At 43.9% G+C, this 24,634-nt stretch overlaps 1 protein-coding gene and 1 long non-coding RNA gene across 2 annotated transcripts in view; one reads left to right on the top strand and one right to left on the bottom strand.

Annotated features, from left to right (window-relative positions):
• FLII (FLII actin remodeling protein) overlaps positions 1 to 19,811 on the bottom strand; it is a 44,040-nt gene extending 24,229 nt beyond the window's left edge. Inside the window, exons 1-5 of the mRNA XM_020967401.2 lie at positions 19,687 to 19,811; positions 8,273 to 8,383; positions 8,017 to 8,088; positions 5,647 to 5,727; positions 306 to 391 (exon numbers count right to left, since the gene is read on the bottom strand). Coding sequence (XP_020823060.1) covers positions 306 to 391; positions 5,647 to 5,727; positions 8,017 to 8,088; positions 8,273 to 8,383; positions 19,687 to 19,749 — 413 coding nt within the window. The 5' untranslated portion in view covers positions 19,750 to 19,811. The remainder of the gene's footprint in view (positions 1 to 305; positions 392 to 5,646; positions 5,728 to 8,016; positions 8,089 to 8,272; positions 8,384 to 19,686) is intronic.
• A 71-nt stretch (positions 19,812 to 19,882) lies between these two features.
• Positions 19,883 to 21,387, top strand: LOC144456880 (uncharacterized). Its single transcript, XR_013486071.1, has 2 exons — positions 19,883 to 20,678; positions 21,080 to 21,387. It is a non-coding gene; the product is annotated as an uncharacterized LOC144456880 (long non-coding RNA).
• The last annotated feature ends 3,247 nt before the right edge of the window (positions 21,388 to 24,634 follow it).

Below are 24,634 nucleotides of genomic sequence, written 5' to 3'. Positions count from 1 at the left end.
CAGTTTCCCCACATGTAAGATTAGAGCATTTCTAAGGTCTTCCCCCCTACTCTTTCCAAAGCCTGGCTTCTATCACCTCCTTTAACAAAATGATTCTCCAGAGCTTTGGGATACTATCTCCATAGCAACACTCCCAGCATCCCCCCCATTGCTGATTTTGTGTGTGTGTATGAATAGACCTAAATAATCATGGACAGGGTCCCTGGGTCAGCCTCAGGCCAGGAAGGCAGGGTGGGGAGGAAGCCGGCAGCTTCTATGCTCCCTCCCTTCTCTTTCTTGCTCCCCTGTGTGACCCAGGAAAGCACCTGTTGTGACTGAGATTGAGCACCAGCATGTTCTTGGCATTCTCCAGCTCCCGGGGACATTCGGTCAGCTGGTTGTAGCTCAGGTCCTATGGGTCAAAGGTAAAACAGAAAGTAAGAAGACAGGAGCCCTGGTACCTCCTGCAGCCAATCCCACCACCAGATGAGCCTCTATTGTATTCTATTTGCCTGGGGAGGACCCTGAGAATCAGGCCCATCAATAACACATCAGAAAATGGGACAAAAATTGTACTGCCCCATCTTGGACCTGAAGACAAGTTATCTCATCCTTGGGTCTTAATTTTCTCATCTGGAAAATAGGGATAATAATGCCTGCTCTGCATTCCTTACAGGGTTGTTTAAAGGAGCCAATGAGCAGATGTTTGTGAAAACATCTGTAAAGTATGCAGATATAAGAGATTTGTTGTTCTAATCCAGAAACTACTTTAATAAATTATCACAGCTTTTATAATAGAGCCAAACCTCAATTATCCAGAAGATTTAGGAAATAGTGTGGTATAGCGGTTAAAGTGCTGCATTTGCAGAGGCCTGGGTTCAAATCCTACTTCTGCCTAGCTCTGTGATCGGGGACAAGTCACTTAACCTCTCTGTAAGCCTCAAAATCCTCATCTGTAAAAAAAAAAGGGATAGCAAAATCTCCTGTTATTGTTTGTGCTTCATTCTAGAAGACCATGACACCAGGGAGGTGATGCCATGACTTGTAAATGAATTGGATTTAAGTGAGGGAGGGTTGTGCAAAGTCACCAGCCTCACTTTCTCCTCTGCAGCCATCTGGGTCCAATGGTAAGACACAGATCAGGATGACGGGAGATGGCCTCATATACAATGGGAGACCCTGGCTTTTTTAAGCTATGGTCTTTAATAGGTCTCAGTTGGACTGAGGCAACACCTATTCAGTGATTAAGGCCAGGTAAGAAATGAGGCAGAGAATGACCTCTTTTACCTAATCAAAAAAAAAAATCAATCTGGGAGGGGAAGACCTTCCGGGGTCCTGGACAAAACAGAAGCAATTGCTATTTATACTCACTCTGAGCCATCAGGGCCCAAACAATGACCAAGTGAGGCTTAGGCTTATTGTTGGCCAATCAATACCCAGGGTCACATAACTAGTGTCAGAGGCCAGATCTGAACTCAGGTCTTCCTGATTCCCAGCCAGCACTCTATGCTGTGAGGAAACTCCCTCTCCCAATGCAGTTTGGCACCTTCTTTGTAACTTAAAGTCTTGCAGAGTTGCCTTGGGGCACTCACTGAGAGGCTAATGACTTGACCAGGGTCACACAATCTGTATATATCAGAGGTAGGACACGAACCCAGGTTTTCCTGCCTCTAAGAACAGCTCCACACCTGTTATGCCATACTGCTTCCTTCCTACTGCTCCTACTAAGAGGGACTAAATAGCTATTGTAGGCTAGACCTCAACCATTCAACCCTTTAACCAAGATGGAAATATCAGATGCCTAATCTGCTCAGAAAAGGAGGCACATGCCCAAATTTGTCATGAAGTGTGAAGGATCAGAGCTTGGGATACCAACCCTGAGGTGAGAAGAGTGGCGAAATCTATACACTTACATCATAGGGTACTTTTGTGAGTTATCAAATAAGAAAATGAACATAAAATACTTTATAACACAATATAAATATATATTATATATCATAATTATACATACTGTATCACATAATATATAATGCTTTAATGTCATATATTATTGTATAATGCATATTTTATTAATATACTGATGCTATTGGGGCAGCTAGGTGGCGCAGTGGATAGAACACCAGCCCTGAAGTCAGGAGTGCCTGAGTTCAAATCTGGCCTCAGACCAAACACTTGACACTTACTAGCTATGTGACCCTCGGCAAGTCACTTAACCCCCATTGCCTAAAAACAAAATAAAACAACAAAAAAAACAACAACAAAAAATACTGATACTATTATATATAAGTATATTAACAGCATTTTGATTGTGTTGATATTATTTTATTAATACTGTTATAAATGTCAGCTATTACTTAGTTTCCTGGTTAACAAAGTATCTATCCTTCTTTGCAGAAGTAGATGACTATGGGGTAGAACACATATATACTGTCAGTCTTACTTAATTGATACATTGGTTATGAATTGCTTTTTTTCTACCCGTTTCTTTTCTATTTGTTACAAGAGACGGCAAACGGAGGGAGGGAGGAGGAGGGGAAGGAATAGATTCAGAAATTAAGGTGATAAAAAAGAATTACTGCTATCATTTGCTTTTATTAGTGTTCAAAACCCCTTCTTGTCCCAGTCCTTGTTGCTAAAAATCTAGCTGAAGAGTCTACAATGTCAACAAAGCATGAAGAAATTCCTAAAGAACAGCCCCTGGATAAAGGCAATTGATGAAGACAGGAAACATCCAATGATTAGCTAAGAAATTAGCTTGTGCTCTATCTAAATAAAAACCATTCTGCTCCCCCTCTGAATTAGTCAGCTCTGGGAAAAGAACCAGCTGCTTTAAGATAACTTTGCGTGGTCCAATGGTTATGTAACAGGAGAGTAGGAGCACTGGGTGGTGTAGCTGATAGAGCACCAGGCCTGGAGTCGGGAAGATCTGAGTTCAAATCTGGGTTCAGAGATTTACTAGCTGTGTGACTCCAGGCAAGTCATTTAACCCTATCTGCCTCAGTTCTTTACCTGTAAAATAAGCTGGTGAAGGAAATAGCAAACTATTATAGAATCTTTGCCAAGAAAACCCCAAAAAAGGGTCATGAAGAGTTGGACACGACTGAAAAATGACAACAACAAAAAAAATGGGGGACTGGCCAATAACTAGGCCCCCGTTAGCCCATCTCCCCTTATTCATATTTTTGTATTACTCTGTGCATTATGAGCACAGAAGCAGATATACATATGTCGTATCCCTAGTATACTACCACACCTAGAACTCTGGAAGCTAATCCATGTTCATTTTTTTTAATCTTCCTTTTAGCACATGTAGACTATGTGTCCAATTGTATATTAGTCCAGACAGCTTGTCTAAGATCCTTAGGGAGTGCACATCCACAGGCTAAGCTTTACCTAACAGCTTAGAAATCCCAGTGTCTGATCTAATTCTAATCTAATCAACCTCAAGTACTTTTTTTGTGAGCTCTACCCTTCTGTGTTTTTTTTTTTCTGGAGTTTGTTTGATTTCTTTTAAGCCAGACTGTTCTGCCTATCCTGGGGCAAGCCCAGACCTCCAAACAGAATGTCCCGCATGTTGCAGAGATTCATAGGAGAAATTTCTGTCCAGAACTCCCTTTCGAATACCCCATGGTTCCATCTGGAACTCACTGTTCCTATCTTGCCTGGACTACAAATACAGCTACCATGGAAAGACCCAACCCCACCGCTGACAGGCCCAGAAGCTTTGACCTGCTCTGCTTCTGACTTGGTCCAGCTCACCCCACTTTAGGCAGCCTAGTGGCTCCCCATTCCCAGGGGCTCACCAATATTGGTACAAGATCTAGTCTGGACACCTGATCAGCTTTAGACCCACTGTGGCTCAGAACTCTGAAACTTAAGTAACCTACCAGTCTTTGCTGCTGTTATTTAGTCATTTCAGTTGGGTCCAACTCATGATGACCCCATTTGAGGTTCTCTTGGGAAAGGTAGTAGATATTATTTCTGAGGCAAAAACCACAGCTTTGTCTGGGGCAAAAGGGAAACTATCAGTAGCCTGTATTGGTGACACAGAGATGCCTTGTTGCCTATGAATGGGTTTTGCCATTCCCTTTTCCAGCTCATCTGACAGCTGAGGAAACTGAGGCAAACAGGGTGAAGTGATTTGTCCAGGGTCACACATGGACAGTAAGTGCCTGAGGCCAGATTTGAACTCAGCAAGATGAGTTCTCCTGACTCCAGGCCCAGTACTCTGTGCACCACACCATCCAGCTGCCCCACCTACCAGTCTTAGCCTCCCACTAGTAGCAAGGATTATAGGTGTGCACCACCATCCTAGTAGGTAATGAGAGCATGAATCCATCATAATTAGCAAGACATTTAAAAACTAAAAACCTTTAAAAGTTCGGAAAGAGAATTTCCCAAATCACTTAAAAATCTTCCAAACGGGGCAGCTAGGTGGCGCAGTGGATAGAGCACCGGCCCTGGATTCAGGAGGACCTGAGTTCAAATCCGGCCTCAGACACATAACACTAGCTTTGTGACCCTGGGCAAGTCACTTAACCCCACTGCCTAGCAAAAACCAAAAAAAAAAAAAAAAGAAAAGAAAAGAAAAGAAAGTATCATGCGTTAGTGAGAACAGCCAATGATTCACTTCCTACATGCATCTGTGAAGTTTCTTTTTCTATTATGATAACCATTAAAATACAGTAGTGAAATAAAATGAACTTAGAATGGGCCCTCTGAATCACTTCATCACAAAATGTTAAACCAAGATTTTTTTTAAAAAATGAAGCCTATTCAATCACTTCAACAAAATTAACAATTTATTATTTTATAATTAATATTTTAGTGATAGCAAAATGTTTTGTATCATTGAATTAAAATTTTAAATTATTTTTTAAAATATTTACTCTGTGATCTTTTTAAATGTCAATTTTGGATAGGTGATAAGGACTAATATAATTTTATATATATATTATATATATATATATACACATGCACACACATGGTAGCTTTTAATTTGTAAACTGCATGCTCAAAAAGGTTTTTATTAATGGAGTGCACAATCAAAGGTTCGGAGACTACTGCTCTAGGCCCTAGTCAGGGGTGGGGAACCTGCAGCCTCAAGGCCACATATGGCCCTCTGGGTCCTCAAGTACAGCCCTCTGACTGAATCTAAACTTCCCAGAACAAATCCCCTTAATAAAAGGATTTGTTCTGTAAAACTTGGGCTCAGTCCACCTTTGCTAGATGGACACGGAGAAAGAAAAGGGGACAGAGCTGGGATGCAATGTGAACCGAGCCCAGAACATGCCTGTAAGCTGGTTTTATTTTTTATTCTTTTAAAATAAAATCCCTTACCTCTACCTGTTTTCCTATGATTTTCTGCTTTCTCCTGAATCCAGTGAACCAGGAAATTGAGGGTTTATAGGATAGCTGAGTTCTAGGCAACAGGTTTGACCACTCAATCATTAAAAACAACAAACCCATTCACGGGCAATGAAGCATCTCTGCATCACCAAGACAGCCTACTGATAGTTTCCTTTTTGCTCCAGGCAAGGCTGTGGTTTTTGCCTTGGAAATACATTCAGAAATCCAAATGTTGGGGGTATCACCTATAGGCTGGGGTGGGCTTCTTTGGAGAACCAAACAATCTAAGAAAAGCCTGCAAGAAGCGGGGTTACGTACCAGGACGGAAAGGTCATCCAGCTGGAAGATGTCATCTGGCACCCCAGAATTCTTCAGGCTGTTGGCTCGAGCCACAATCGCCTGCAAGAGAAGCAACATGAATCTAGTGACCTCACTCCAGAGCCAAGGGATGAAAGAAGCCCTTGGGAACCTCCAACAGGCTCCCGGCTTGGAGAGAAGGGAACAGGGCATGAATGCATTCTTTACAGGGACCTGTGGCTGAATTCTAAAGGAACACAGCTTGTGGAATAGAATGAGACCTTGGACAAGTCACTGGACCACATCAAGCCTCAGTTTAAATCCTCATCGGTAAAATGGGGGGGGGGTTGGACTGGGTGATGTCTAAGGGCCTTCTTGTTCTGATATTCTATGATTCTGTGTTCATGGTGGGGAGTGGAGGGAAAATACGGTGTGCTGAAGCCTCAAAAGAGGAAAATTTCTTTTAAAAAAAGGAACGATAACATTATTCTCCAAGGAAACAGAACAAAAAGAAAGGACTCACACATACAAAAACGTTCAGAGAAAAATTATCCAAGATAACAAAAGGCTCAAAACAAAACGTGCCCAACAACTGAAGAACGGATGGCCTAACAGCCTGCGGCTTATGAACATAAAGGAATATGACAAGGATTTAGAAATCGGAGAAACACGAGGTAGACGCAGAACGATGAAGTGAAGGAAACTGAGCCAAGAGGGCCATCCACACCGTGACTGCAACAGTAAGAATAAGGTCAGCACAGAGAGCAAGGAAACTTGGATCAAACACAACACAGTGTCGGTGGCGGTCACAACCAAAGCACACGTCCTTCCTTTGTCCTGCTGCGTAATAAACTATCAAAGTGAAAAGCGCCATGTGTTAGCAGTCACAGTGACAGCAAAAGACAATTATGCTTAACTCTATTTGAGGAAGACACACTGTAGGAAGGTCTGTCCCGGAACAAAACGTAATTTTTTAAGAAGAGATGCGTGCTGCTGTGGATACGTGGGATCACAGATCCAGAGGGGACCTGAGGAAGGGCTGGAATGGACCTCTGGGGTCAGCTGGTCCAAGCCCCTCATTTCACAGACGAAGAAACTGAGGCCTACGGCAGTCAAGTGACTTGCCTAAGGTCATACAGGCAGTTAGCATCAGAGCTGAGATTTGAACCTGTGTCTTACTGCCTCCCTTTAGCATCCTAACCATTTTGAGACTTACAGACAATACAACAAATATGTGTGGAGTGCTATATTGGAATATATATAATATATATATAGGAGTGCTATATTGGAATATGTGATATAACATATATAATATATATAGGAGTGTTTTATTGGAATATATATAACTTACATATATATATAACATATACATATACATAACAATAATTTTTGTTGTTGTTCTGTCGTTTCAGTTGTGTTTGATTCTTTGTGACCCAATTCGGGGTTTTCTTGGCAAAGACATTGGAGTGGTTTGCAGTTTGCTTCTTCAGCTCATTTTCCAGGGGAGGAAACTGAGGCAAACAGGGTTAAGTGACTTGCCCAGGGTCACAGTGCTAATGTCAGAAGCCAGATTTGAACTTAGGTTTTCCTGACTCCAGGCCAGTGCTCTATCCACTGTATTACTTAGTATTGGGTACTTGGGGAGATTAAGAAGTTTACATGAGTGGAGGGATGTGGTCTTAAGGGGAGACAATTTTAATGGCTGAAAGACCCTGAAAAGTCTAAAACTCTTTCTGTAAGGCTGGTGGGGGAATCAGGGCAAACAGAAGCTAGCTCTCCCTGCTTCCCCCTACTCTCTCTGGACTCCTCCCTGCAGTGTCTGGGGGAACTGAGGGTGATGCATGCTGCATTACTAGCCCACAGGAAATCCACCCTGCCCGGGCCTCTACCCGCTAGCCCTGAGCCCAGATGGCCCAAGGTGCCACTTTTACTCCTAAAACTTCCTCTCCTTTCCCTGGACCAGGCTAACAATCAGAAGGAGAAGTTCACAGCCCAGAGAGAGCAATGTTGCGTGACATCCCTCCCCTAATCCAAAACCTAACTATCCTTCCTTCCTGGCTTAAGGGCCACCGCCTCCACAAAGCTTCTGCTGACCACTCCAGCCCACTGTCACCTCCTCCTCCCTCCTGAAGTCACCGTTTGTATCACACATCCTAGCACTTCGTGATGCACACCTCCCATATTCTTCCCCATTGTTTCATAAGCATGAATCTTGCTTCTCTAACTACATAGATTAAGGGTTTTCCAGGGCAGAGACTGTGTGATACACAATCTCTGTCTCCTCCATGACACCTGAGCATGGACGTTTGATACAGACTTAGGGTCAAGGCAGGGAGAGTCTTGCACTCTGGGCCACCTCCCTCTGACACCTCTTCCAGGACAAGGACTCACCCGCAGGCAGGGGAGGCTGGACAGTTCCCCATGGAGAGTGTTCAAGTTATTGTGACTCACGGACAGGTGTTCCTGGAGGGGGAATCAAGAGAACACAGTTTATACAGAGTCCGGGGGGCGGAGGGAGACACCTGCACAGCCAGGCCTTCCCATTCACCCCGGGGCTCCAGCTCCCCCCCTGCTCTGCCCCTGCACTCAGCCCCCAAGGCCCAAGGGGAGGGCCAAACAAGCTGGCTCGGGTACAGAACGTTCTTACCAGTTTCTGAAGCGCAGCAAGCTCTTCAGGCAGGTAGCAGAGCCCGGTCCGGTTCAGCTTCAGCCACCGCAGGCTGGTCATGGCTTTTACATGTTCAGGAAAATACCCACCCTAGGAGCAGACAAGGAGAAAGCCATGAGAGGATGAGCTTAGGGAAAAACTGGCCAATACAGGGCCCTCTCACCCACCAGCCTCAGTCACCAGCCCCCACGCCAGTTCTAAATAGCATGTTCTACTCTTCAGGATGTGGCCTCCAGGTTCTGTCCTCCCCCTCCCTCCTCCAATCCATCTTGCTCACACACCAACACCAAACGAGGGAGCTAAAATTAAGGAGAAGTAGAGCATAACAGCTTGAAAGCAGTGCGCTCAAAGTCAGGAAGAGAATCCTTCTGGGCCTCACTTTCCTCATCCATAAAATGGAGAGAAGAGCACCTGCCTCACAGGGTCGGTGTGAAGGTCAAAGAATCAAATCTATGTAAAATGCTTTGCAAACGTGTGAGCTATGAATGATAACAACAACAAAAATCCCTTCCAGCCCAAGAAGAGGCAGTGTGAATGCAGTACAGTGAACACAACACTGGGCGTGCAGTCAGAAGACTAGGTGCTTGTCCTGCACTCTTATTAGTTATAAGACCTCAATAGCACAGTGGACAAAACACCAGCCCCAGAATCAGGATGCCCTGAGTTCAGATCTTGCCTCACTTACAAGCTGTGTGACCCTAAGCAATCACTTAACCTCTGTTTGCCTCCGTTTCCTCATCTGTAAAATGAGTATAATTATAGCACCTACCTCCCAGGGTTGCTGTGAGGATTAAAGGAGACAATAATTGTATTATTAGTAATACAATAATAATAATGGTAATAATAGCACAGTCCCTGGCACACAGTAAGTACTATATAAATATTAGCAATTGTTATTATTTTTTAAAATCTCTCAAAGCCTCACTTTCCTCATGGAGATGATACAACACATTGAAAAGAACACTGAATTTGAAGTCAAAGGACGTGGGGACCTGGGCTCACCTCTGCTAACTTATCATCTGAGTGGCCTAGAACCAATCATTTAACTCTCTGAGACTCACTTCCTTCATCTGTAAAATGACGAGGCTGGACTGCAATGTCTTTAAAGCCCCTCCCAGCTCTAGGGCCTATACTCTATGAGCCAACCTTCCCAAAATAAACTCTGATGTTACCCCCTTGATCAAAGACCTTCAATAGCTCCCTACAGCCCAAAACGATGAAGTCCAAACTCCTCAGACTGACGTTCAGGCCCCTCTGCAGTCTGCCTTTCCAGCCTTACTTCCCACAATTCCCCAAGACAAACCCTCTGCCCACTCAAGCCAAGCCAGTCTCTTCACACTGTTTGGAAAACACTGTTTCTGCTCTTTCCTCAACTCTCTCCATCCATTCTTCTCCCCACTAACCTCATAACCGAGGCTTGAAGTACTCTCTCTTATTTCTCCTCTGCACTCTAAAATCCTACCCATCCTTCAAGACCTGGCCTAAATGCCAGGCACATTGTGAAACCTTCTGTGACCCTCCCCCTCTTCCCCATGTCCTTTAGCACAGCACTTACTGCCCATACATTCACTGCGGACTGCCCTGTTTTGTTCCCTAATTATTTCCTGTGTGTCTATCTCTGGTCTTGCCAACTAAGAATCTCGGCTTTTTTTTTTTTATTTTGCTGTTGCTTAGTCATTTTCAGTTGTGTCTGACTCTCTGTGACCTCATTTGGGGTTTTCTGGCAAAGATACTAGAGTGGTTTGCCATTTCCTTCTCCAGTTCATTTGACAGATGAGGAAAGTGAGGCAAACAGGGTTAACTGACTTGCTCAGGGTTACAAAGCTAATAAGTGTCTTAGGCCAAATTTCTCAGATCTTCCTGACTCCCAGCTGCTCCAGAATCTAAGTTAGGGGCTCTTAACCTTTTTTGTGTGTGTCATGGACCCCACTGACATTCTGGTGAACCTATGAATCCCTTCTCATAACTTTAACATATTTTTTAAATATTAAATTTAAACATTTTAAAATGCATTTATATGCATTAAAATTGGATTACAAAAGAAACCAATTAGAATGAAAGTTACAAAATAGTAAAAAAAAAATTTGTGATAGAGAGCAATATAGCTATCAGTTTTAATAACTACTGTAGTTTCAAAGTAATGATGAATGTAAACGCTCTTTCAAGATGTTTGTAAGCATTGTAACCATGCTACAAAAACAGCTGTGACTTCTATCAACAACAAAGACATGGATACTGTCGTTAATACTACTCTGGTTTGTTGCCAGCATGCATAATTGAAGGAAATGCTCAATTTCAGTTACAGGTGAAGGAAAATTAAAACCTTTTTCTTCCCATCCAAGTTCAAGCCCTTCCTCCCTACCCCAAATACCCCAAAGCTATGTGGACCCAAGGTCAAAAGCCCCTGCACCAAAAACTATGAAAACAAGGACTTAATCTTTCTTGCCTCTCTCCCTAGACCAGGCACTTGGTATAAGTGCTTGGTACAGACGTGGTGATCAACTAATTCGCAGCCCTGTCCCATGTGTTATGTCTATTTGCTCTTCTCCAAAACCCTGAAAGTAGCTTATATTATTGCGGGGAGAGGACCTCGATTTAATCAGTGGAAGGAGTTCCACACGAAGAAACCCCCTCTGCCACTAGAGATAAGCAGCTACTTCTATTCTTAGCCCTGCTGGGAACAGAGAGGTTAAGGAATTTGCCTAGGATATCTCTGCCAGTATCACTGTCAGAGGCAGAATAAACACAAGTGTTCAGTTGTTCAGACGTGTCCAGCTCTTTGTGAACCCATTTAGGGTTTTCTTGGCAAAGATACAGGAGCAGCTTTTGCCATTTCCTTCTCCAGCTCATTTGATAGAAGAGGAAACTGAGGCAAACAGAGCTAAGTGACTTGTCCAGGGTCACACAGCTAATAAGTATCTGAGGCCAGATCTGAACTCAGGAGGATAAGTCTTCCTGACTTCAGGCCTGGCACTGTATCCACTGTACTACTTACTCCCTTCCTATCACTATAGCTTACTATTCCCATCTGAGAGAAGAGGAATGCCAAGGCCCAGGGAGGTAAAGAAATCTGCCCAAGCTTACACACAATGAGCTGCTCACAGATGGAGGATGAATTCATTTGCCTGCACTGATGTCTGGTGTCCTCACCCCTACATCACTGCCTCCACAGGTAAAGGGCCTTTTTCCTCTAAGGGCCCACTCCCAGTAGGTGACTGATGGGCTGAGGCACCCATGATGTACCCTGGGAGACCTGACTCCACCTTGATTTTGATGTCCATTTGAGGCTGATCAGAGCCACAAGACAGGACAAAAGCCAGCTCTTGGACTACCAATGAAGAGTGGGATGGTGCAGAGGCACCTGAGGAAAGCTAAGGTGTGTGTGTCGGGAGGCACGGGATCTCCAATATCCAGATGGGACATGCCAGCGCCACAACAAGGGAAAACCCCAAGTTTAGCTGGAGATGATGCAAAGATATGCAAGTCGTAGCATCACCTTCCTGATGTGATGGTCCTCTTTGAGAGCCAAAGACAAACAACAATAACAATATATAAGTGGAGTTAGGAGCAAACAGCCAAGGAGTGAGACTAAAGTAGGGATCTAGTTCCAACTGCAGGCCCAGCTTCTTGCCTAAAACCAGAGCTGCAGAAGACAGCAGAGAGAGGGACCGGGACTTGGCTATTCCATCTGGAATTATGATGGGGCAGTGGCAGATGCATCCAGACTGCAGAGGGGCTAGGTCTGAGGCCTAGCCACCTCATCCAAGAGGGCCTGGCATAAAGTAAACTCTGAATGCAACGAAGAAATGCTGTGATTTAAGAGAAGCCCAAGAGGTAAACCCAGAAGAAGAAAATGGCTTCACAAGCTGAGAGAGAACCTCAGAAAAAGAATGATCTGGCCACAAGGAAGTTGGATATTTAAAAATGGAATTAAGAAGAAAAAAACTGGGAAAAAAAAATTCTTAGGACAGAAGGTAGGAAAATGTGACCTAAGTAGTGGACTTGCTGAAAAAAGAGAATGGAGCAAAGAGAACTCAACGATTTGATAATAAGTCAACAAGAAAGATTAGAACAGCTGAAAGACTGAAAGATTAGAACATGTGAGATATCTACTGTACTATCAGAAATAAACAACCTGAAAAACAGGTCCAGAAAAAGCTACTGAACTGTGCATGCTCCCTGCCCCAGCAGTACTTTGGCTAGTAAGCATAAACTTCAAAGATATCAAAGAAAGTGAAAAAAGACCCACATGTGCAAAAATATCTGTAGTAGCTCTTTTCATGGTGGCAAAGACTTAGAAATTTGGAATTGCTTCCAACACCACCTACGTCTCTTTGCATAGTCTCCAACTAGGACTTGGTTGGGGTCCCCATCCATCGAGGAATGACTAACAAGCTGTAGGATATGATTGTGATGGAATACTATTGTGCTATAAGAAATGAAGAGCAGGATGGTTTCAAAAAAACTTGGAAAGACTTAGATGAACAGATGCAAAGTAAAGTAAGCAGAACCAGGAGACCACTGCACACAGTAACAGCAATACTGTATGATGATCCGCTGCGAATGACTTAGCTATTCTCAGCAAGACAATGATCCAAGACAATTTTAAAGTGTTCATGACGAAAAATGCTACCTACCACCAGAGAGAGAAATGACGAAGTGTGAATGCATATTTTTTCATTTTCTTTGTTTTTCTTGCCCTTTTTTTTACAACATGGCTAATATGGAAATATGACTTGCATGATTTCATATGTATAATTGATATTACATCACTTGCCATCTCAATGGGTTGGGGAGGTGTGAGAAGGAGGGAAAGAATCTGGAACTCAAAATTTTAAAAAAAGAATATTGAAAATTAACAAATAATAGATTTTTTTTAAAGAAGAAATGGTGAAGGGGATCGTTTCAGAGAAATCTGGTAAGACTTCAACTGATATAAAGTGAATTGAGTAGAACCAGAATAATTTTACAATAATGATAATATTATAAAGATAAAGCAACTTTGGAAGGCTTGGGAACTCTGATCAACACAACGGAACCAATTATAATTCCAGAGGACTCATGATGAAACATGTTCTCCATCCCCAGATAGAGAGGTAATGAATTCAGAGTATAGACTGAAGAATATTTTTTTGGACATGAGAGAATTTGTTTTGTTTGACTATACATATTTGTAATGGGTTTTGTTTTTCTTGCTTTCTCAGTGAGTAGGGGAAGGGAAGGTGGGTGGGATAGAAACTGAAAAGAAATTAAAATTGAATTAACAAAACAGAAAAAAGGAAAACAGGTCAAGAGGAGATAATTTAAGAATCACTGGACTCTATAAAAACCATGAGCTGACATAGTAAATGCTGAATACGTCTATTCAGGGAATGATTTATTCAAATCCAAAAACCACTTAGCTATTAGCTTACTTAGGCATTTCATTCAACAAAGATTTATTGAATCAAAGGAGATAATAATATCTGTAAAGCACTTAGTGCTGTCTGGCACATAGTAGGATCTTAATAAATGCTTATTTCCTTTGCCTAAGCACCTCCCAACCCCTTACTGAGTGCCTATAATATAAATGCACTGTGCTAGGTACCTGAGGAGGTGGGGGCAGATAAAAAGATAAATGAAGTTATAAGAAATTTGCAGTCTTGTAAAGGAAGAAGACAGGTACATCCATAACTACAGTGGTTGTAAAATGGGGGGGAAAAAAACAAACAGCTGGATTTGGAGTCAAAAGACCTAGCCCTTCTATTTCCAGTGAAACAGTGCACAAATCACTTAACCTACTTCCAGTGTAACACTGTATAAATTACTTAACCTACCAGAGCCTTGGTTTCCTCACCTATAAAATGGGAGGGTTGGATCAGATGACATGTAAAGGCCCTTCGAGTGCGGCAGCTATGAACCAGGATGTGAGAAGGGCCACAGGAAAGGTAAAGATGCTGCCATGGGAGCACAGGGGAGGGCCAGGATATCTCTCACTGGGGGCTCCAGGAAAGACTCCATGGAAGATATAACATCTGGGAGGTCTTGAAAGACAGGAAATGATGTCAACAGGCAAGAGATGGGTCCAAAACGACACAGGTGCCTCTGGGATCTAGGTTTTCCTTTCTAATTCTGTATGGCTATTTTTAAACTGAGTTTGCATTCCCTGAATTCCCACTGACAAGTTATGGGGCAGGAGGAAAGCAGGCTCGGAACTAAAAACTGCACCAGATCACCCACAAAGTAGAGGCTTCAGGGATTCCCACCTTCTGCCCCTTCTGTGTCCTCCCCAAGTCAGAGCCCAAACACAGGGCCACACTGCGGCTGTTGGCTAAGTCCTCCATGCACCCCTGATGATGCCAGCCAACAGTCCCCTCATGTAAGAGGGAGCAGAGGCCTCAGAGAGGCACAGAGAGTCCTTTCCACTGCCTTCACATTCCTCCCCTGTGATTCAGTCACTCCCCCACCTGATAGGAGACTCAGAGGAGCGCAGATAGCTCCCAGCTCTCTAAAGCTGACCTGTACTCCCATGCTCTGAAGCGAACAACTGCTGCTAATACAAGGGGTCAAAACTGGGTTGGGCTGGGATGGAGGAATGGGGAGCAGGGAAGGAGGAAAAACCACTACAGCTCTGTAGAGAGGGAAACTGTATGAAGAGACAGAGATTGAGGCAACCATCACTGGTAGAGTGAAAAAGATGCTGGATTTAGTCTGAGGATCTGAATTCAGATCCTGGCTCTCTGCTTGTGTAATGACACCATTAGGGGACAAGCACACACACACACACAGCGCCTAATTATGTGCCAGTGGAGAAAGAAATGGCAAACCACTCCAGTATCTTTGCCAAGAAAACCCCAACTGGGATCACGGAAGAGTCAGACACAACTGAAATGACCAAACAACAATAACAAACATTAAATGGAGGTGGCTAGGGGGTTCAGTGGATAGAGTGTTGAGTCTGGAGTCAGGAAGACCTGAGTTCAAATCTGGCCTCAGACACTCACTAGCTGTGTGACCCTGGGCAAGTCACTTAACCTCTGTTTGCCTTAATCCACTGGAGAAGGAAATGGCCAACCACTCCAGGATCTCTGCCACGAAAAGTCCATGGATAGTACTGACGTGCTATGGGCCACAGGATCACAAAGAGTTGGACACAACTAAACAACAACAAAACTGTGTGCCAGGTACAGTGCTAAGCACTTTTTAGGAAAATTAGCTCCATTGATCCTGACAACAACCCTGTGAGTGAGTTGCCATTATAATTCTCGTTTTACAGTTGAGGAAACTGAGGCAAAGAGCGATTAAGTGATTTGCGCAGTGTCACACAGCCAAGAAGTGTCTGAGGTTGAATTTTATCTCAGGCCTTCCTGACTCCAGGCCCAAGGCTCTATCCACTGCCCTCCCTGGGCTAAATACAATAAAACTTCTCTGGGCTTTCTTTCCTCAGCTATAAATTACATGGGGTTGGACTAAATGATTCCTAAGACCCCTTCAGCCTAAACCTCAATCCTACCTGTGAGACAGAGTAGCACTTAAACTCTACTGGCCAGCTCCAGTTGTCACCAGCTACGAGAGGGAAACGGGGCAGTGACTGTGGGAGTTCTAGTAAGATCACAAGGTTACAGCTAGATGAAGCCTGGGAGACAATCGGGTCCAGCCCCATCATGTGAGAGGTTGTGTACCCCACTGGATGGAGTGCTAGTCTTGGGGTCAGAAAAGCCTGGATGCAAATCCTGCCACGACCATGAGCAAGTCATTTAAACTTCTCTGAACCCCAGTAAAATTGGACCTACTTCTCACAAGATTGCTGGATGAGATAATGTACATAAAGGCTCTGTAAACTTTAAAGCATCACATACATAAGCAGGCTGTTTTGTTTTGGAGAATGGTCCAGGCCTATGACTTCATCAATATGCAAACTCCCTCCACTGATACAGAGGAAACTCACTGGTAATTATGATGTTAGAGAGTGGTCAGGAAGCTGAGGCATTAACTTTATTAAATACCCAAAGGTCACAAGGCTAACAGGGGTCAAAGGTAGCACTCCAATACAGGTCTTTCTGACTCTAGGACTGGCCCTTTTTTTTTAGCTTCCAGGCCAGCCCACTAACCCATGCTGCCTCTCCTTATTAGATTATGACCATACAACAGAGACTGAGGCTAAGTGACTTGCCCAGGGTCACATGGCTAGTAAGTAGCCAAGTCAGAACTAGAGACTGAACACAGAATAGAAACCCAAATTAGGATGTCAATCCATTACTCTTCTCATTTCAACAGTCAGTCAATAAACATTTACTAAGCACCTACTATGTGCTAGTAGAGCAGCTAGGTGGCACATCGGATAGAGTGCTGGGCCTGGAGTCAGGAAGACTCATCTTCCTGAATTCAAAAGCAGCCTCAGACACTTACTAAGCTGGGTGACCCTGGGCAAGCCACTTAACTCTGCCTCAGTTTCCTCATCTGTAAAATGAGCTGGAGAAAGAAATGGCAAAATTCACTCTAGTACCTTTGTCAAGAAAACCCCAAATGGGGTAATGAAGAATCAGACATGACTGAACAACAAAAGAAAGATGTGCCAGACATTGTGCTTAGAGCTGGGGCTACAAAAAGAGGCAAAAAAAATAGTCCCTGCCCTCAAGGTGCTTACAATCTAAACGGGGAGTCAGTATGCAAACAAATATCAATTAACAATTAAGAGCTGAAGTATTCCAAAGGACTTCCAATGAAAAATGCTACTCTCTTCCAGAAAAAGAACTGATAAGAGTCTGAATGCAGATGGAAGTATACCTTTTTTACTTTCTTCACTATTTATGTTTTTTTGGTCTGTGTTTTCTTTTGCAATAGGGCTAAATATTTTGCATAACTGCCCATGTATAATCTATATTAAATTGCTTGTCTTCTCAAGGAGAGGGGAAGGGAGGTAGGGGTAAATTTGGAACTCAAAAAATTTTTTAAATGAATGTTAAAATTTTTTGTTTACATGTAATTGAGAAAAATAAAAAGAAAATCATAGGGGAAAATGGGGTGGGGGAGAGAAAGAGCCTACTATTTGCCAGGCACTGTGCTAAGTGCTGCGGATACAAAAAGAGGAAAAAGACATTTCCTGCCCTCTAGGAGCTCCTAATCTAATACTGACTCTTTGGCTTATGGTGGCACTTCCGGTATGAGTGGGTCTTCCCAGCACCTCTGATGGCTCTTGAAACAATCTCAGGGGTCAATTTAATCCACTCCCCTCATTTTAAAGTTGAGGAAACTGAGGCCTAGAGAGGTTAACTGATTTGCCCAATGTCAGTAGCAGAGCCAAGATTCAAACCCCAAACCTTTGACTCCACATTTAGTGTTCTCTCCACCATGCCACCCCACTGCCTTTCACATCTGGAAAGCCAGACTTAACATTTAAAAAACAGAAACCACGAACACTTTTGAAGTCTTCACCTCTCTGGGAAAGAAAGGACTCTGAGAGGTCCTTATAGACATTCCTCTGCTCCTGTCCCTGTATCACTGAACCTTCAGGGCCTCTAGAGACCTAGCCCTCTGCTGTTGGAAATTCCACACACCAAGGAGGTTAGATCTTGAGTCAATTTCTAAGAAAGGCACATTTTTTTCAGCTACCCTCTGAGGCTTAGCTGAGGCTTAGCTCGTGCTCTGGTCCTCTCAGAAAAGAACATGACACAATATTCAAAGATCCCAGACCAACCCCCCAGACCCATACACACAGATCTGGAGACTCATACATACATACATACACACACATACACACACATATATCCTTCAAGTCCCTCAAATCTCAGGACAAGGGGTAAAGATGCATCACTAGGTCCCAACTGTGAGTCATATCAATATTTTAATCCTCAACATCCCAGGAACAGAGATCATTGTACTTCGAGGCTGGAAGGCCTCTAAGGTGACTCTTACACGTTCCTCCCTAGCAGGCTGACAGGTGATTATTTCAAGGAGGAAAGAGAAAAATGTGTCTGTGCAAAGATTGAACCACAGAATACCAGGGATAGAACAGACCTCAGAACCCCTCTGACCCACAGAGGAGGAAATGATTGAGGCCCAGTGAGTACAAACAAGTCTCTCCACATACAATGACACCCCCAAGCCCCTTTGTTGACCAGACCTATTTCTCCCCACTTTAAGCTCTGATTAATCAACTGACCAGCCAGAATGTCAAGCATCTGTGTGCCAGGCAAGCAAAACTGAAACCTCTCTGCCCTTAGACAGCTTATGTTCTAACTGGTTATCCAGGCTACTGTCTTCTTGGCTTTCCCTCAAGAGCCACAGATTAAGTTCCTTGAGTAGGAATTGTTTCATTTTTAAAAATCTGCATCCAAAAGCACAGTGTTGGGAGTCTGAGTCGACACCTGACAAACTGATTTTTCTCCTAGGAGAGATGATGCAGCTGAACTAAAAGCCTGGGCTAATTTTAAAATCTTATGATTCCTAAGTAGAGATGATGGTGAGAAGTGTCCTCCAAAGGCCACTTGGTCTCTTGGTTGGGGGTGAGGACTCAGGACTCCTGAAACAGGACAAAAGGTCTAAGGGGGTCCCACTTAAAAGAACCCTTAACAAGTGAGGTTAGTTAAGCAGAACCGGAGGGAGCCTGGGCAGCAGGGGGCTGGCTGAATGAGAGTCAGGAAGAAGGCATAGACCATCCTCTTGACGGAACATAACTGAGCAGTGGGATTTAGCCCTGAGCTGGGAAGTCTAGAGTTTTGGATTCTAGTCTGTCTAAGCCCACCAGCTCACTCACTCCAGGAAGACCAGTCCCGTTCCCCTTTTATCTCTTCAGATTCTTCCAGCTCGGATGTTTCAGACTTCAGCCTGGGTGCTTCCCATTGGGTGGTGCCCGCCCTAAATGACCGGCCTTGTGGAGCAGGTCTAAGAGGCTCTTGAGCACCCGCTCATCTTTGGGTGAGGGGAGGCAGGGTCACTCAAAACTGGGCGGTTCAGTGGAAAATGTACCCAATCTGAAGCCAGAGGTCCCGGGCTCGATTCTAGCTCTATCACTTGCTGCCTGTGTGACTCAGGGGCAAGTCACCTAAGCCTCTCCCTAGGCCTCAGTTTCCTCATTTGTAACGCATGGGGTTTGGACACTCCAAGGTGCCCTGAACCCCCAAATCTACGATCCTGGGACCTTTCGGGTACGGAGTATCCGCACCGCCGCAGGGAGGTAGGCAGAGACATAGGAAACCGGCAGTTCTCCCACTGGTCTGGCCGGCACCTAGAGAAATACACCCACTCCCGGTCCTAGATGGGGGGCCCGGGGGTAGGGAGGAGGGGGCCAGGTCTATGGGGAGCCTGGAAACAGCCCCCCGGAGCCGGGGGGCTAGGCTGACATCCGGGAGTGCAGCTGGGGGGCGGGCCGGGCTGGGGGGCCGTCGGCCCCCTCGCCCCCACCCCAAACCTACCTTAAAGTCGTTCCCACTGAGGTCCACGCCCCGAATGAAGGGCAGCACCCCGGTGGCGGCCATGGCTGCTGCCGCGGCGGCTGCTGCTTCCCCTAGGCTGGAGACGGTTCCTGGGGTGGGGCGGCCGCGGGGCGGGGCCGGCGAGGAGCCGGGGGGCAGGCCCGGCCGGACTACCCCGCCCCCCCGGGCCTCGTGCCGCCCCCTTAACCCGCGCAGGCCCGGCGCGGGGAGGAACGAGGAAGCTGGGAGCGCTAGATTGTTGTCCCGGAGGTGGGGAGGGCAGCCGCGGGGGGCTCAGCGCCGGGGAAGGTCGAAGAGGTTTTACACGTCAGAGGTGGGACTTGAACCCGGGGCTCTGACTGCAGAGGACGCTGGGCTGGGGGGCAGTGACCATCCGCCTATAAGGAGGAAAGCTGGTGTTCACGTTGGCTGACGTTTATTTGGGTGCGCACAAACACGCGCGATTTTCCGTGGAAATGACACTGAAGGAGAGGCCTCGCCCCGGACCAGGGGCTGCACCCCTAACGCCCGGACCGCTAGTCATTTCTCTCCCCTGCCCCATGCTCCCCAAGTTATAAGTGCTTCTTCCAGGCTTCATTCACAAAGGTCCGTCTAGAGCTGCAAAGGACCACATGGCTGAGGAAGCCCGGGCCCTCCTTTTACAGCGGAAGAAACTGAGGTTCAGAGGTTCTAGGGTCGTAGACCCTGAACGGGAAGCGACCTTAGAGGCCATCTACTTTTCCTTGTTTAACAGATGAGGAAACTGAGACGTGGGGCCGAGAAATGACTTTCCCAAGGTCCCCAGGGCCTCGTACCCTGGAGCCGAGTAGCTTGGCCAGGAAATGAGCTTTGTCCTGGGCCGAGCCTGCTCCTAGCGAGCCTGGCGCCCCTGGGGAGCGGCTCAGCTAAGCATGTGGAGCCCTAGGGGCTTTTACTGGGAAGCTAGCCCAGTCCCCTTTTACAGATGAGAAAACTGAGCAAGCCTTCGCGAAGTGAGTTAAATGACTTGACCGGGGTTCCACGGGCAGTAAGGACCCGGGTGGGGATTTGAACGTGGGTCCCCTGATTCCAGAGAGAGGGCTTTTTCCAAGGTCACAAGGTGGTGAAGACCTCAAATTAAAACTCCAGTTCAAATTCCCAAATGGGCACCCTCCAACCCCACTTACTTTTGATATGTACAGACAAAAAGGGAAACGACTCTGGATGTTTAAAGAAACAGCACTTAAGGGCTTCAGGAACCTAGAGGCCAGGAATCTCCGATAAAGGCGATTCCTTGGGCCCAGGTCCCCTGTGCTGGCTCCCTAAGGCCCAGGATCTCTTTGAATAGGGGTTTGGGGTCCCTAGGGACATGTGCTTGGTGCCAACCCCAGCACATAAAAGATATTCTCATCAGCTTCTAGAACAACATATTCATCAGCAATGGCAGAGGAGGCACCACATTCTAACCCACATGTGAAGGAGGAAGAATGATACTTATGCTGGACCAGACACAAGAAGGAAAAAGGCTTGAAGCAGTATGATCTTGAAAGCAGTGATGGAATAACTTGACTAGGTGTTTCAGGAGGGGAAGATACCAAAAGAATGGGGAAAAAAAATCACAGATGGTGGTAATGCCCCCAAAAAGTGACTGAAAAACATCAATTGGCAGGAAGTCATAACCTTCCTTCCTTTTTTTTTTAAATAAAATCTTTATGATAATAATCTGCATGTTTGTCAAGAGTATACCTGAAAAAAAAATCATGCTTAATGAAAATATTAGAAGGGAATGGGTTGGTTTTTGCAAAGGATTCTTTTCTTTCAAAATAAGATCATTATAAAGCTCTTAGCACAGTCCTAGCACATAGCAGGTGCTATATAAATGTTAGTTATTATTTTTTAAAATGTTAAAAAAAATTATCAATGTAACTAATTAAATTTATCTCAAGTCTATTTACATTTGAATTGATCACCTCCAAGACATAAAATAATAAACAATTTTTTTTTTATTCAGGGTACCATAAGGATTCTTTTTTAATCCAATTAATCTCACATTTCTTCTTACATAGTGTTAGCATGTATACTCTTCTTCTGGGTCTTTGTCCTAGACTTCTCAGGTTCCTCTTCTGTAAAATGAGATCAAACAAGCCCATTTCCAACAAAGCTCTAAAAGTCTTAAGATCTCTTTACTGGCAATCTTTGCTGGGATGGTATGTGGTCAACATATTTTGTAGTAAAACACTAAAAAAGCCTGTAACTTTATTACAAATTGTAGCATTTCTGTGAGAGGGAGAAGAGAGAGATATATCTGTTCCCATGGATTAACAAAGGCTTTCCAGAATCCATGTGGACAAAAGTGTGATTTTTGGATGAGATGAGATGATGTCTGAGGAAAGATATTAGGAGTCAGTAAGAAGGAAACTAACCCCTCAGTGTGCCTGGAGCTATCAGAATCTATGCTGTTCCCTTCTGCCCACTGATTGGCCAGTAAGATGTAGTTCAAAAAAGGTTTGGACAAATTCCTGGATGCTCGATTCATACCAAGTTATTATTAACTGACCTTCAATATTGAAATCAGAGAAGGAAGCCCTGGTTTTCTTCAAACTATGACTGGCAGAAGAAAGGAAACTTGGGGCTGATTTAAAAGGGTGATTCTTGTGTTTTGTTTGTAGATCATTTATATGGGCATGGGGATAATGGGGAAGACATTCTGGGATAATTTCAACAGCAAATGTAAAGTATACAGTTTCACTTAACAGCAGTATTTACACTTAAGCCAGTCTGAAGAAAGCCTGGCAAGAGTCCCAACTAATCAAAAATCTTTCAAGCATGCATTCAGGGGTGAAAATGGAAGCACAATAAACCAAAGAAAAATGGAAAAGATCTGTAAAGCCATGACTAACAAGCTGTTTTCTATAGGCAGCATGTTATACTGAAAAGCACTGACCTGGGTTCAAATCTCATACTTTTGGCCTCAGATGCTTATTGTCTGTGACCTTGGGCACTTAACTTGCCCAAGTGGGCCTCAGTTCTTTCATCTGTGTAATGTAAGACTTGGACCAGATGGTCTCTGACTTCCCTTCCAGCTCTAGACCAATGATCTTATAATAATGACAGTAAAGCTACCATACTTGGTCCCTAAGGTTACAATACCAGATGTACTTATAGAAGAGGTAGAAATGTCAGTAAAGAGAACAAAACAGGAAAAGCACCTGGATTAGACCAAGTATACAAGCAAAATATCCATGCTAGAGGCAACATGATTATCAAGGTATCAAGGATTGACTTACAAAGTACTTTAAAGAGAGAAAGTTACCAAAGGGATTGAAAAAAATAAAACTACTTTATTAATACAGAAAAACTATTGGCCTATATGTCTACTTTCTCTTATATGAAACTTTAATGAGAATCATTTATACACCTAGGTCAGGCTTTTGCAAATAGCATGATCACATTGTTACCATCACAAAATTGATGGGAAAATAGATGGAATTCAAGATCCCACTGTACTTATTTTGTTGATTACAAAAAAAAAAAGCATTTTATTAAAATGCAACTCTGAAGTAACACCTCACACCTATCAGATTGGCTCATATGACAGAAAAGGAAAATGACAAAAGCTGGAGGGAATGTGGAAAAATAGAGACATTGATACACTGTTAGTGGAGCTGTGAAATGGTCCAACCATTCTGGAGAACAATTTGTAATTATCCCCAAAGGGCTATAAAACCACATATCCTTTGACCCAGGAATACTACTATTCGGTCTGTATCCCAAAGAAATCAAAAGGATGCACGTGCACAAAAATATTTGTAGCAGTTGTTTTCACGGTGGCAAAGACATGGAAACTGAGGGGTGTCCATTAGTTGGGGAATGGCTATACAAATTGTGGTATATGATTATGATGGAATACTATTGTGTTATAAGAAATGACAAGTAAGATGGTTTCAGAAAAACCTGGGAAGACTTATATGAACTGATACAAAGTAAAGAGAGCAGAACCAGGAGAACATGGTACACACAGTAACAGCAATTTTGTACCATGATCAATTGTAAACAACTTAGCTATTCTCAGCAATACAATGATTCAAGATAATTCCAAAGGGCTCATGATGAAACATGTTATTCACCTCCAGAGAGAGAACTGATAAACTGAGTGCGAACTGAGGCATAATTTTTCACCTTTATTTTTCTTGTTTTTTTTTTTTGCTCACATGTATAATTGATATCATATTACTTGCCTTCTCAATGGGTGAGGGAGGGGCTGGAAGGAGAGAATTTGGAATGCAAACAAAATTTTAAGTGTTCAAAAAATAATTAAAAAAATAAAAGGAACCCACAAAAAAAGGCATTTGATTCAGTAAAACAAAGCATGGCCTTTAAGGCTGTATTCCAAAAAAGTGTCTCCTATCCACAAGTCAAAATTATTCAAGATTCCTTAAAATATATGACAACAGAGATAACTTATTCTTTAAAAAAGAGAAAAGAAAAATATGATGGGTACAAGGTGAGCAAACCAAAGTGCTCTATTAAACATCCTCAGATAACCAGAAAAATGGAGGAATTACACCCTCTCCTCCAGAATATTGGGTTGGCCTACTGTAATGAAATCATAGGAAGATATGGTCCAGTCACACAGGATGGACAAGTGTGAACAGGCTGCCATGTGCGCTGTTAAAAGGAAAGTCCACACTGATGAGTTCACAGATACATTTAAGCATTTATACTTATCTTTTCCTCAGTTCCTAGCTGAACAGAGGCACCAATTTTGTGACCTGGGGTGTCACTTCCCCTCTCTGGGCCTCAGTTTACCTATAAGTTGGTGGCATCTTCCATCCCAAAGGATATATATCGTTTCCCTCTCTCGGCTTACTAGCTTCTAGACAAGTCTCTTACCTTGGTTTTCAATGATGTTATAGGTGGTAGAATAAATAAGCTACCTGCTAGCTGGTGAAGTTTTAGGGGCAAAGTA

Source organism: Phascolarctos cinereus, unplaced genomic scaffold, assembly GCF_003287225.1.
Source record: "Phascolarctos cinereus isolate Bilbo 61053 unplaced genomic scaffold, phaCin_HiC Scaffold_4;HRSCAF=312, whole genome shotgun sequence".
NCBI classification, from domain to species: domain Eukaryota; kingdom Metazoa; phylum Chordata; class Mammalia; order Diprotodontia; family Phascolarctidae; genus Phascolarctos; species Phascolarctos cinereus.
The sequence above is the reverse complement of the archived record's forward strand: the minus strand, read 5'-3'. Positions and strand labels throughout refer to the sequence as shown.